This window comes from Musca domestica, unplaced genomic scaffold, assembly GCF_030504385.1.
Source record: "Musca domestica strain aabys unplaced genomic scaffold, Musca_domestica.polishedcontigs.V.1.1 19, whole genome shotgun sequence".
NCBI classification, from domain to species: Eukaryota; Metazoa; Arthropoda; class Insecta; order Diptera; family Muscidae; genus Musca; species Musca domestica.
The window spans coordinates 3,736,283-3,750,463 of record NW_026712245.1 but is presented as its reverse complement, the minus strand read 5'-3'; the positions used below and the strand labels follow the sequence as shown (position 1 = coordinate 3,750,463).

The 14,181-nt window shown below is 35.6% G+C and overlaps 1 protein-coding gene across 2 annotated transcripts; it reads left to right on the top strand.

Annotated features, from left to right (window-relative positions):
• Positions 1 to 284: 284 nt before the first annotated feature.
• Positions 285 to 13,199, top strand: LOC101891731 (protein FAM151B). Of its 2 annotated transcripts, none has more exons than XM_005191848.4 (4): positions 285 to 639; positions 9,158 to 9,421; positions 12,154 to 12,395; positions 12,465 to 13,199. In XM_005191848.4, exons 1-4 carry the CDS (start codon positions 570 to 572, stop codon positions 13,083 to 13,085), a joined length of 1,197 nt encoding a protein of 398 aa, XP_005191905.2. In that variant the 5' UTR covers positions 285 to 569; the 3' UTR covers positions 13,086 to 13,199. The 2 variants fall into 2 exon arrangements, with proteins under 2 accessions (XP_005191905.2, XP_019895288.2); XM_020039729.2 differs by lacking the exon at positions 285 to 639 and adding an exon at positions 4,386 to 4,860.
• The last annotated feature ends 982 nt before the right edge of the window (positions 13,200 to 14,181 follow it).

The window sequence follows — 14,181 nt, the reverse complement described above, 5'->3', positions numbered from 1 at the left end:
CCTTGCAAAATAGAGAGAGAATACGTGCGATTTGTTTATACTTTTTCGTTCGTGGCTACCCATAGGTGGGGTAAAGTAAACTGCATTAACCGTTATTTCTCTTATTTCCATTTATTTGTTAAACTCTTATGCATTAAAATACTCATATTAACTAATTTTGAACAAGATTCTCATAGTGAGTATATAACTGTTATTACTCTCCATATTTTAATTACCGTAAATTCTCACATTTCGTGAGTGTAATTATTCACTAAGCAAATGGAAATATCAGTAACGCCCGCCACCTTTAGACGACTGCCGATCGTATTTGTGTCAAGTTGTGGTGGTGCAACGGTTATTGACACACTGTCAAGGTCATTCGTTCCTCAATCGCTAATAACTGAAGCTTGTAAATAATAAAAATACCGTTAGTCAAACTAAGGCAAGAGAAACGTGAGATCTATTCGAAAGCTTTTTTCGGTAAAAAAAAGCACCTACCGTTGAAGGGAAAACAATATTTTCATAAAAGTTATTATAACGAAATTTTTTGCCTTCAAATAAAATAAAGCGGAGCGTATTAATAACCAACCATGGCTAATCTAGGCAATAAACTAATGGATCGCGATAAACATTTATTATTTGCCGCATTTTTATTAATGGGTAAGTTTAATTTTTTCTTTTTTTATAACCTACGCCATATGATGGAGGGTATAAATAGTCACTTTGTAGTTTCGTTCATCAGGTCTTCACAAAAAATATACCTATCTTTGATACAAAAAAAATAATAGATCATTCTATATATGGAAAGTGTTTTGAAAGGAATTTCTGCATTTTATGAACGCAGGTCGTAAAAGTTTAATAATGATTTCTTGTTAGGTTAAGAAAGTTATCGGTTTTACAAAATGATCTTGCCCTTGAATGTTTAAACTGAAAACATTTCTTTATAAATGCATATTTCCATTAATAAAATTTGAATTTCGTAAAATTGAAATCGATTTTGATTTTTCTTTTTAATGGACTTAGGTCATTTTGTACGTTATTCTAAAAATATCTTGTTTACATTACACGTGTAATATACCGGTTTGTTTACTTTCCAAGCAGACATGAGCACTATAACCATCGTCTCTCCCTCTCTCTCTTTCTTCCAAAAACAATGCTCACGTGTTTCCTGCGACGACAGTCTACAAAGGGCACAAACATCAGAAACAACAAGTACAACCCCCATTTAAAAAACAATGCTTTGTCGACAGTGATGCCAACTAGGCGTTTTTATACCCTAAAACACATAGTGGTAAGGGTATTATGTTTTTGTGCATTTATTTGTAACCTTGAGAAGGAAGCGAGGTGGACCCATAGTTACTTTTGAGGATCTTCATAGAATCAATTTCTGAGTCGATTTACGCTTGTCAGTCCGGCAGTCCATGTATTTTTATGAACAAAATGCAGATCTAATTTATTGTCCAATTGAGATGAAATTTTCCAAATAATATTTGGACGAATACAAGGACGAACCCTATTGAAATTGGCGAACATCGGTCCAAGTTTAGATATAGATCCCATATATATCTTAACAGATTTGGGGTTAATTGTGCACCAAATGGCCAATATCAGCCCAAATGACCTGATTTTGGCATCTTCAACGGAAATCAGTCTAGAAGTAAGTACTTAAAATTTTTGTGAAAATCGGTTCAAATATAACTATAGCTACCATATATATGTTTCATCCGATTTGGTGTTTAAGTGCCACACATGCGTAATATGCACTTCCTAAAATTAATATTCGGTACCAGAGATCAGATATAGCCCACAAATGCCTCTGTGAAATTTCATCGAGATCACATCAGATTTGGATATAGCTGCCATATATACCTTTATCCGATATCAGGTTTATTGTGCACAAAATGGCCAATGTTAGCCTAAAATGAACTAAATTTTGGCACTTCCGACGGAATTCAGCCCAGAAAAAAGTACTTCAAATTTTGGTGAAAATCGGTTCAAATATAGCTATAGCGCTCTTATATATGTTTCATCCGATTTGGTGTCCATCACATGCCTAGTATGCACAAAGCAAGATTAATATTCGTTACCAGAAATACCTCTGTTAAATTTTATCGAGATCGGAACAGATTTGGATATAGCTCCCATATATACTTTTATCCGATATCAGGTTTATTGTACACCAAATGGCTAATATCAGCTCAAATGGACTGCATTTTGGAACTTCCGACGGATTTCAGCCCAGAAGAAAGTAGTTGAATTGAATATATTTTTTCATATTTAACCGAATTTTTCCATTTGGTGTAACTCGGCTCGGATTAACTATTGCTTTAATAAATATTTTTAAATATAATTCTTGTCGAGGTCGTATCATGCACTAGAGGTACAGATTCGATTCACACTCCAATTTGGCAGACAAGCCAAAAACAATTTTGAAAACAACGGGCAGAATTGTGAGTTTCTTCCGCTTTTAAGACGAAACCTTGTCCTATTAATACCATAGTATGGACGGTATATTAAATCTGTCATTCCATTTGTAACACCTCGAAATATAAATTTAAGGCCCAACAATATTCTTGATTAGCATTTAATTCTTTGTAGATTAAGCGATGTATGTCCGTCTATGTAAATCACTCTAGTTTTCAAACGAAATGATGTAGGTTGATACAATTTTACTCAGTCGCTCCGCAGGACTTTTGGTATTGAAAATGGGCCATATAGGTCCACGTTTTGGTATAGCTCCCATATAACTGTTCCCATTATGTAAAAAACATTCTTGCATAGAACTATCAATATAGGTCTAACTTGTGATATAGTCCCAATAGAACTGTACCTCCAGATAATCGGTATTTTGATGATTTGTCACACCTTTATCGGAAATGTTTCAAATTTGGAGTTTGAAGATTCTAATAGGTACTAAAACCTGTAATAGGAAATCTCTCAAACAGACCACGTCTTCGTATAGGTCACATACTCGTATGACGGTACCTCCCTATGATTGCTATTTCAGTGACTTTAACGACATTATTTATTGGAACTGTTTCATATTTCATATTTGAAGTTCGTAATGGTTACTACAGTCTATGACATAAAATTGCCTATGCGGGCATAGGTCTTCGTATAGCCCCCTTATAACTCCACCACTCTAAATTCGGTATTTAGATGATTTTAGCGATATTATTTACTAGAATTGTTTTAAGTTTAGTATTTTACTTTCCTATCGGATACTATACACAGTAACCTAACCTATACTTCAGAATAAGGTATCAGAATTTTGGCTGATTTATTCTTTGCCTCAAAACTGGCCCTTACTATCCGGTAAGGTGAAAAAAGTTGTGTCTATCAAAAAACAATACTGCAAAAAATTATCATAAGCCAAAAATCGACAATTCAATATCGATTTTTCACCAATGTAGGACAGGTGTTTACTCTCTATGTTTTTTGGCAGAGCCTAGAATAAATACAATTTGTACAAAATTACAATGATAAGTAGCCATTAAAAATATATATTTATTCTGCTGTGGAAGAAGTGGATTGAGGATTACAATCATCTAAATTCAGTCATACAACTCAAGCATTTATGGAGACAACTTTTTGTATGAAAGTTAATTTTTATGAAAAAGAAAGTAAAATGTCAAATTATATCCGGAACCTATACAGATATTGTTAAATTATCAGAACTCGAGAGGGTTCTTCTCTAATACTAAATTATATTTTAGTTCATTGAAAAAGAATTAACAATGGTATCAATTTCTTCATAACACCTAAAATCTGGCGGTGGCTAGATTTATGATACATGGATCTACCTTTATTTTTAATGGGATAAAATTCAGGATCCGGAATATCAAATTAAGGGCAATTTCGTTGAGAAGACGGGCGGTATTATTTAATGGCGGTAACACCTGGATTGATGTTACCAATTTTTTTTTGAATAAAGAAAAGAAGTAAAAAGAAAATTTTCCACAAAAACATAAATAACCAAATAACTTTATATGGGCTTCCTATATCAATTTCTTTGGTTATGTTCGTTATTTAAATTGAGGGACGGACATGGTTTTGCTGATCAAGAATACTAATTCTTTTTTGGATCTAAAATTATTGTTTTAATAAATTATGTCCTCCATTGTATAATAGAGAATGAAAAAACACAGTCAATTTAATTGATTTTTGTAAGTGTGACAGTAGTGAGTACGACTTTCTATAGTTGCGGATTGACATCACTGCATAAACACTATAGTGCTCTCTCGTAGATAGATGAGAGAACAAAACGTCTACCATCTCTCTTATAAGTTTTTAAATAAAAACTGCTACTGACGATGGAGGCTCGAATGGCAATAGAAACAACAAAGAAGGAAATAGAAAACAAAACAAAAAACATTACACACAGTCTTTCTTTAGTTACTGTATTCATTGTTTTCATGTTTTGGTGTGTATTTCATAGAGTAGTGATGTGTTTTCTATTTTTTGAAGTTCACAATGAACTCAAGTGAAATCAGGCACAAAATTAGTAATAATTGAAGACGATATTATTAAAAACATATTAAATGAAATAATTGATTACGGTATACAAAGCACCAGAGTTTTGGAAATTGTTGCTGAAAAGTCCATTCAAATACGTGCGGAGAAAATGTCAGCCAAAAGGCAACAATAACCATTGTCATGGGGCATGACTGACGACAACTGGCTGGCATTACAGTGAGGAACAAAAGAAAGTGTATAGTGGTGTATAATTGATTTCTGTGTATGACGTTCGTCCCAAATCTTACGTGTCAAGTTTTAATTTAAATCTGCATTTAAAGTTGTCTACCAATAATTTTCTAATGAAATCAAAATTGGACTACACCTCTGAAATGTTGCGGCTCAAGCCATTAAATGGTTTTCCACGTAAGTACCTCCAAGGCGTTGCTAACAACCATAAGTAAAGGACATAACTTAGTCGGGGTTTAATATAAGATGACCTACAGCACTATATCTATTTAGTAGAGCCAAAAGTAACAAATGTATTATAAATTTTGTGAAGTTAAATTTGAATAAAAAACAGCAAGGAAAAGTCAAGAGTCGGGCGGGCCAGACTATATGATACCCTACACCACTATGCGTATTTAGTAGAGCTCCCGTAACAAAAAAGTTTATTGGGAATTTATGTGAATTAGGTTATACCAACTATGAACCTTATTTGAATGCGTATCATGGTTTTAGAGTGGTCACAATTTGGGAACTATATCCAAATCTGAATCGATTTTCAACTAATTTGTCGGAGGCTTTTGTTCAGGATGCGTAATATAACAGTACGTTTACATATAAAGGGGTTAACCCACTGGATTTCGGATTAAACTTGTCATATCCATTACTTAAAGTAGGTTAACCCTACAAAAAGCTATAACATAAACATAGCATAACTTCGATAAGAATTATATTAAAAAATATTTATTGCAGAAATAGATATACCGGACCGAGTTTTGAGCAAATGGAAAAATTCGGTTGAATATGAAAAAATCTATCAAATTTGGCCTGATATTAAATATATGGGGCACAATAACCGTAAAAACTGATGAATATGTGTATCGAAGGTACATAAAAATCTCAACTGATCTCGATAAAATTTGACGGAGGTATTTCTAACGATATATGGTACCAAATATCATTGTTGCCAAATGCATATAACGAATGTGATCTGATACCAAATATCATTCTCGTGGAGTGCATATTACGAATGTGTGGGACTTAAACACCAAATCGTATGAAACTTATATGGGAGCTATAGCTAAATATGAATCTGTTATTACCAAATTTGATGTACTTGCTTCTAAGCTATATTCGGTCGGATGTGTCAAAATTCAGGTCATTTGGACTGATATTGGCCATTTGGTGGGCAATTAACCCGAAATCGGTTGAAGATATATATGGGAGCTATATCCAAAACCGGACCGATCTTGATGAAATTCAACAGAGGTATATCTGGGCTGTATCTGATATCTGGTACCAAATATCTTAGTTTTCTTTTGTATACTAGGAATGTGAGGAACTTAAAACTCCAAACCGGATGCACCAATTTTCACCAAATTTGAAGCACTTGTTTCTAGGATGAATTCAGTCGGATGAGCCAATATTCAGTTCATTTGGGCTGAGATTAGCTATTTGGTGCACAATAAACCTGATATCGAATACAGATATATATGGGAGCTATATCCAAATCTGATCCGATCCAATCTTGCTTTGGACTGATATTGTCCATTTGGTGGACAATTAACCCGAAATCGGTTGAAGATATATATGGATAAAGATATCTGAACCGATCCTGAAAACATTTTAGGAACTTATTTCTGAGCTGAATCTGATATCTGGTACCAAATATCATTCTTGTGGAGTGCATATTACACATGTGAGGCACTTAAAACCCCAAATCGGATGAAACATATGTATATATGGGAGCTATAGCTACATCTGAACCAATTTTTACCAAAATTTGAAGTACTTGCTTCTAGGATAAATTTCGTCGAGTGTGCCAAAAATGTAGGTCATTTGGACTGATATTAGCAATTTGTTGCACAATAAACCTGATATCGGATGCAGATATATATGGGTGCTATATCCAAATCTGTTCCATTCTCGATAAAACTTAAGGCACTTATTTCTGATCTGTATCTGATATCTGGTACCAAATATCATTGTTTTCGAATGCATTTTACGCATGTGAGGGACTTTAAACTCCAAACCGGATGAAATATATATATGAGAGCTATTGCTATATCTGAACCGGTATACGGGGTCAGCGTAAAATTCTAAGTCGATAAGCGATGTCTGTCTGACAGTAGGCAGGTTAAGTTCATAAATGTTTCATATGGATCCACGTTTTCGAATAACCCCCTATACAATAATATTTCCTAATATTCGTTAATTTGATTATTTAAGCGACACCGGAATTGTTTCAAAATTCGTATTCGAAGTTTGAAATCGGCACTACAACCTATGACAGAATAGTCTACATATAACGGTGCCTCCCTTTATTCGGTATTTTAATGATTTCAACGATATTATTGGCCGGAATTGTTTCAAATTTCGTACTTGAAAGTCTTATTGGATACTACAGCCTATAATTGTGTAAGCACGTCCACGTCTTTGTATAGCTCCCATATAACGGTATCTCCCGATATTTGGTATTTTAATGATTTTAGTGACACTCGTCACCGGAATTGTTTTAAATTTCATATTTGAAGTTCGGAATCAGTACTACAGCCTATGGCTGAAATTACTTACGCAAGTCCACGTCTTTGTATAGCTCCTCTATAACGGTTTTCATTTAAGCCGTATTTTTCGAGGGATTTTTTTTAAAACTTTTCAAGGTTCTTCCAAATGGTGCAGGATATTAAATGTTCGGCCCTGCCGAATTGTTTATTAATTTTTTTATAACATCTCGAGTACCGGAAAATTTGACCTATATATTAATATATATATATATATATATATATATATATATATATATATATATATATATATATATATATATATATATATATATATATATATATATATATATATATATATATATATATATGTCATAGGGAAGCTTATGAAAAAGTCTATCCCGTTAGTGATAGGGCTATCTTACCTACCACGATCCTTTTTCTCAAAAAAATATTTTTTTTTAAATGTCAAAATAACACCTCTTATTGGAAACACTTAAACAAAACTAATGTGAGGGCACATAGGCAGCATGGAATAATGGCTAGGCATAATAATGTCAAATTATAAGTGGAAATGACGGCAGGATTCGAATGCAGTTCTGGTATCCCTTTATGATATGTCTCAAAATATGTCATGCGAAGTACCACACCTTATGTGGCGTTTCCACTGCACTTGATTCGCTCTCTATTCGTTGTTTGACCCTTAACTATGAAAAAACTACCTAATTCTTCACACAAAATTTGCTGAGCGAACACTCATATTTGTACGTTGTTCAAATCAAATCACTCTCAGAACAACGAAAAAATATGTCCCATCCCTAACAAATGAGAGCATTTATCGAAAAATTATGAATGAAAGCTACAATGTTGAATGGCGTATGTACATTCAAACGAAAGTACATTTTGCTTTCTCTCTCATTCGTGGTACGCATTTTGTCCACGAGTTGAAATTTCCACAGAAAACTGCAAACAAAAGAGGCAATATTTTCAAAATGTTTGTATCGACAGAAAAAATTTTTGACAAGTGTCTCTCCAGCAGAATTTAAAAATAGAAAAATACAAAAATATGTTCAAAATGTCAATATTTACACAAAAAGTTGAAAACATCAATGAAAATTGTAAAATTAATGATATCATTATTCTTTGGAAGAAAAACAATAATTTCTTCCATTCATATTAGTGAGAATTTTATGTATTTTTGTATAAATTGCCATTCAAATCAACAAACAAAATTTGTGAAAAATGGAATTATTTTACTATGAATTACGAATCGTGCCGTATGAACGGGTTAATTCGTGTACCTAATTCTGAGAGCGAACAACGTTGTTCGGTTTCCAATGGAAACATGCTATTAAAGCCTAAAATATCGGAAATTGTGTTATCCAATACATAAAATAATGTTATCTCTCTCTAGGTATAATAATCAGATATATAGTTATCAGTCTCTTTAAATGCATGATATATTCATTACAAGGTACGGAAAACAGATTGAATATAAAAAAGCCAACTCTGTAGCTAGAGTCCTGGAATCGCAAACATGTAGGAACAAATTTTTATTTTGAAAGGGATCAGAGAACTTTTACATGCCAAAATACCCAGTATTTGCTGATCTAAAAGATAATTCGGCCGAGCGGAATAACATGAGTATGGGTTGGAAAGCCAATGGGAAGCAGTAAAAATATTCATGAGGCAGAAGAAAAATTCTTTTAAAACGCTAATTAACATCCAGTAGGCGTACAATAACCTTTCTATAGCTTCTATGTGTGTCTTTAAAACCCTAATGAAAAATACTTCCATTGAAATTATTTCAAGTTAAAGGTCAAGTGACTTGGGTTCCTTTGCATTGCAACTAACGATATTTGCGGTCACTTGCACCTTGTCGATTTTATGCCCATTCGCCTAGTCACTTGTATGGGATATAATTTAATAAAATCTTTACCCACATACACACAGAATATAACATCCACGTTTTATGTTTTCTACCTCTCTTTTTTCAGCATTATTGCATTCTCTCAATGCTGCTACCACCGTCAAATTTCCAAAATTAGTCAATGAAACAGCTGAGGCATCGAATGTCTCACGTTATGAATACACAGTCGATGGTAGGGCGGCCACCGCCAGTCGTTTGGGTGCAGCTGGAAAGGACATTGCGACACATCTCAATATGTCGACAAGGAGCGGCGAAAGTGCAACAAATCTTACAGCTTTAACCTGGGCTCATGCTGTCAATAGCCAAAAGGAGCTAACGGATGCATTGCAGAGTAAGTAAAAGAAAATGTGATAAGCGAGAATGTGTCGAAAATTCTAAAAAAGTGAAAACTATAAAAGTGTAATATGTTGTGGTATTAATTAGTGGCGTATTCTTAAAATTGAAAAGTGGAATATAACAAGTACAATTGTATCAGTCAGTTTTGCCGATAGATGTATACCCCCATCCTTGAGTTATGATTATTCAAACTGCTGACACCTATGGGGGAGCTTCCGAAGCAGTTGGCCAATATAAATCAATTCGCTCTTCCCGTTTTTTGAGCTTCATGGATACTCAACATTTTGAACCTTTGTAGGGGAGGTACCAGAGGGAGTGAACCGATCTTCACACCAGACTTTGGTTTAATAACAAGTAAAAATGCTGTAAGTTGGCCGGGCCGAACTTACCCTCCCTCCACCATTTGGAACGAATTTGGCAATTTTCAAAAAAATAAAATCAGTTGAAAATTCCGTTAACATCTTAAAAATGCTGAATAAAGCCGTTATACGACGATGTGGATCTGCATAGGCAAGTTTTGCCATAATCCATTACAATATACAAATGTGAAACTTAAAAAAATCGGTTAATAATGAAGCTAAAATCGTCATAATACCGAATATCGGGAGGTGCCGTTATCTGGGAGCCACAAAAAGTCGTTGGTCTGCACAGACAGTTTTCTGTCATAGGCTGTAGTATCCATTACGAACTTAAAATACCAAATTTGACACAATTTCGGTGAATAATGCCGCTAAAATAATCAAAGTACCGAATATCAGGGGGTTCCGTTTTATGGGGGCTATACGAAGACGTGGACCTGCACAGACAATTTTCTGTCTTAGGCTGTAGTATCCATTAGGAACTTCAAATACCAAATTAGAAACAATTCGGGTGAATAATGTCGCTAAAATCATCAAAATACCGAATATCGGGAGGTGCCGTTACATGGGGCCTATACCAAAACGTGGACCTACAATGGCCCATATGGTTGAAGACATAAAAATTTCCTGGTATCGAAAGCATTTCTGGATGGATGTTTGAAACCACAGAGTTAGAGACAAACTCTATGTCAAGTTTTTCTCAACGTTGGTGGCAGAGCCTCTCTCTCTTCCAAAATCTGAAAAACTCTTGAATAGTTTCAGGTGACTATTTCGAATTTTCTATCACGACTAGGATTCACTCTCTCACTTATTTGCGTGGAATCCCAGTCAATTAATTTCTAGCAAATTTTACCGAACTCTTATAGCCTCGGAGTGTTCTTAATCGCTCCGGTTGGAAGATTGACTCATAGATCTCCTTCTGGAGAACTTTAGAGTTCCCTTTAAGAGTTTCAGTCCCTGAGTCCGACTCTATAGGAGACGGTAATGTTAGGCACCCTTTCGCTTAGATAACCTAGGTTAGGTTAAAGGACGCGCAACCTGTTGGCAATCGTTTCACTCGGTTGGTCTATTGTGTTCATCCTAATGAAGAAAGTGGAAGAAAGAAAAGAATGGTGGAAAAAAGTGAAGATATTACTGGTAGGAGTTATAGTTATAAGGATGATCCGCGGCGGGACATCTTGTCGTGTCGCCTTTAGCCACTTCTGGCTAATTGAAGAATTACTATAGGGTCAGTGTTAGAGAATGAAGGCAAATCATGTGACACTTGTTCCCCCACCAACCTGTGTCTCACGGTAATGAGTGCTGGATAGTGGCGGAGTAAATGTTCGATCGTCTTAATTCTTCTTTGTATTGACAGATTCTACAGTAGTCAATAACGTCGATTTCGAGGTCATTGCCCTCAGCTTACAGTGACCTGTGATGATACCCACACACAAGTTTTAAATCAGGTTTCGACAAGGATAGTAGCGACATTGTTGTCTTCTCCGAAAGTGTGGGCCAGATTCTTTTGGAGATGTTGCCTCCCCTTTCGTCCAGCCAATTTCGTTGAATTCTCCCATTTCGTCCAGCCAATTTTGTTGAATTCTGTCAGAGTAGTGTCTATGAATTAGCTGTAGAAAGTGGCACAGAGGTGGTTCGACCGAGTTCTCAACTTCAATGATACCTGATTCGGACCCTTGTATATCAGTCTTGTTGCCTGGAATATTATAGTGACCAGAAACCCAACAGAGCTTGTGTCTTGCCGTTGGGGGATGGAATAATCGGCTATACCGACACGAGACCTTCCCACCCATGTATATGGGCAGATCTCTTCGTCGGCAGCAGACATGGGGCGACACTTTTAAAATTTCTTCGAATTCGCGAACTACCTTCAAGTTCTTTTTGATGTACTTGATTTTTTAGATGTTGCCTCCTTGGTTCGATTCTCTCGATTGCCTCTTGCCGCTGGAGGATTGATTGACTCATCAGCTTAATTTCACGTATGACTCTCCTCGACCTATTCACCCCCATTCGATGAAGTGAATAAAAAAAATACTGCTATGCATTATACCCATATTGTCCACCCACCCGTATAATATCATCAAACCCTCTTGAACGAAGGACATGGCCAACCGGTCTCCAATATCAATTGGTCGATTTATTGACAAACTTAAAATTAACATTGGAATAAATTTGACTTGAACTTTAAATTGAATAACAATGGACTAACTGATTGAAAGACGTATGTCTATCAGATTTTCAGTGGAATCAATGGATTCTAACTTGGTGATCAAAAGTAAAAATTAACTTAGTTTTTTCTAACTTCATATTCTATTCTTTAAGTAGGCGATATAAATTCATAATTAAATTTACTTTCCACATAATTTAGGTGACATTGATATGATTGAGGCTGATATAGTTATGGGCAAGATTAATAATACCGGTCCGGATATGCCTGTGATGGCTCATCCTCCCGCCAATAGCTCCGATATATCCCTGGATTCATTTCTACAACAAATCAAAATTTACAATGATGAGAATGCAGAGAAAATGAAGGGAGTGAAATTGGACTTTAAGTCGATTGAGGTATTTGAGGGGGCCCTGAAGACACTGGAGGCAAAAATACCCGAGGTGAGTAACACAATTTGCAAACAACACTCATTCTTATTCCCAATTCATATTCATCTTTCTTCCCCTAAGATGACTTATCCCATATGGCTGAATGCGGATATCATTAGTGGACCGGTAAATCAAAACAATACCATACCCGTGGATCCGCAACGTTTTTTTGCTGGCTCATCACAATTCCCTCAAGCCGTGCTATCGATTGGATGGACAACACGATGGTCTTCGGATTACAATAACGGCTCGTATACACACCAAGAAATAGATGCAATGGTGGTGGCTATTAGAACCAATAATGTCACCGAAACGGGACAGCCAATAACATTCCCGGTAAGGGCTGGCATTGCTGCCAATAGCCAGGAAGAATTGCACCATTTAGTGAAAGCTGTCAATGGCACGAATAACAGCACTCTGACCATATGGTCATCTCAAAATGATTACGTAGATGTTGCCAAGCTACGAGAATTGATTTTTTCATTTGGCTTTGATCGTGTATACTTAGATGTACCCGAAGAGCTGTCAAGTCAATTGAATTTGGGACGAACGGAGAATGGTGGTGGTGGAAATGATGGTAATGGTGGTTCAGGTAATGGTGCCGCTACGAGCAGCCCGGCGTTGACGTCTTTGGTGAATTTCAGTTTAATTAGTGCTGGTCTTTATTTGTTTAGTTTGTATTGGGATAAAATTCGTCTCTAAAGTTCGAAGACGGAACTATGATATGAATTTAACGACGTGACTAATCTACCTACTCTATGACGATTTTTAATGACAATATGTGTATGTAATAAAAATTAATTTAAAAAAACTAAATTTGCATCGCATTTAATGACATTAAAATTTTTTAGAATATCAGCCGATCGAATGATAAGGTAAACAGGTCACATTCACAATATAATGGGGTTAAACAAATGTAACTATAGAACTATCGAAATCAAGAAAATTGGCTATGTAGATCCGAATAAAATTGAATGATTTGGTCAATGGTTGGATTAAATCCATTGCAAATTTCAGATCATAAAATTAGCTTCGAAATAGAAAGTAGGAAATAAATTCCAAATGTTTGGTAATCATGTGGCGTTACAATACCTGAAATATCTGAAGCCTTTTTCAGACGAAGATTCTTGTGCTCTGCAATCTGATCTAATCCCAGTCGATTGTCTACCGTTTGATGAGACTGCTAAACCACCAATAAGCTATAATGTCAACTGCTTCAAAAAGTCTGTCATCGAAGAAGCTGGAAAAAAAGGTCACTTTGAAACCGTTTGCAGGATTTCTAAGGAACATCTGGTCGCTAATCCCTTCTATCATTTAGTAGGTCTAATTTAAGAATTGCGCTAAGCATACTGACTGGCCACTGCAACATTAGATTTCTAACCTCAAGATGGGAAAACAATGTTCCCAACTACTATAAACTAAGTGAAGTGAAGTCCCTTATCCAACAAAAACATAGGCCATTTGGCAGGTGAGAGAAAAATTTCCGACATTTAGAGGTAAAACCGATATGGAGATATCACACCAACTTGGGAACTCCCTGTTTCACTCTACGGGCTTTGGACTTCTTTTTCCGGAATTCAACGTACGACTGGCGCCCACACATGTAGTAGATTATCCAATGTTTCAAACTTAGCCGGTAGGTTGCACTCCTTTATCAGTGTGGCGAGATTGACGGTATCAAAAGCCTTTGATTGGTCAAAGACTACTAACACTGTTCTATGATACGGCTAGTTCAGGCTGAGTCCTCGAATGATATGTGTGGATATGGCGTGGAATGCTGTTGTGAATAGAATCCATT

Bases quoted from the DNA above. Each gene is read 5' to 3' on its own strand.
- LOC101891731 (XM_005191848.4), top strand. From the start codon at position 570: ATGGCTAATCTAGGCAATAAACTAATGGATCGCGATAAACATTTATTA. The intron at 640-9,157 runs GTAAGTTTAATT...CTCTTTTTTCAG, and splicing joins TGCCGCATTTTTATTAATGG to CATTATTGCATTCTCTCAAT. The intron at 9,422-12,153 runs GTAAGTAAAAGA...CACATAATTTAG, and splicing joins GCTAACGGATGCATTGCAGA to GTGACATTGATATGATTGAG.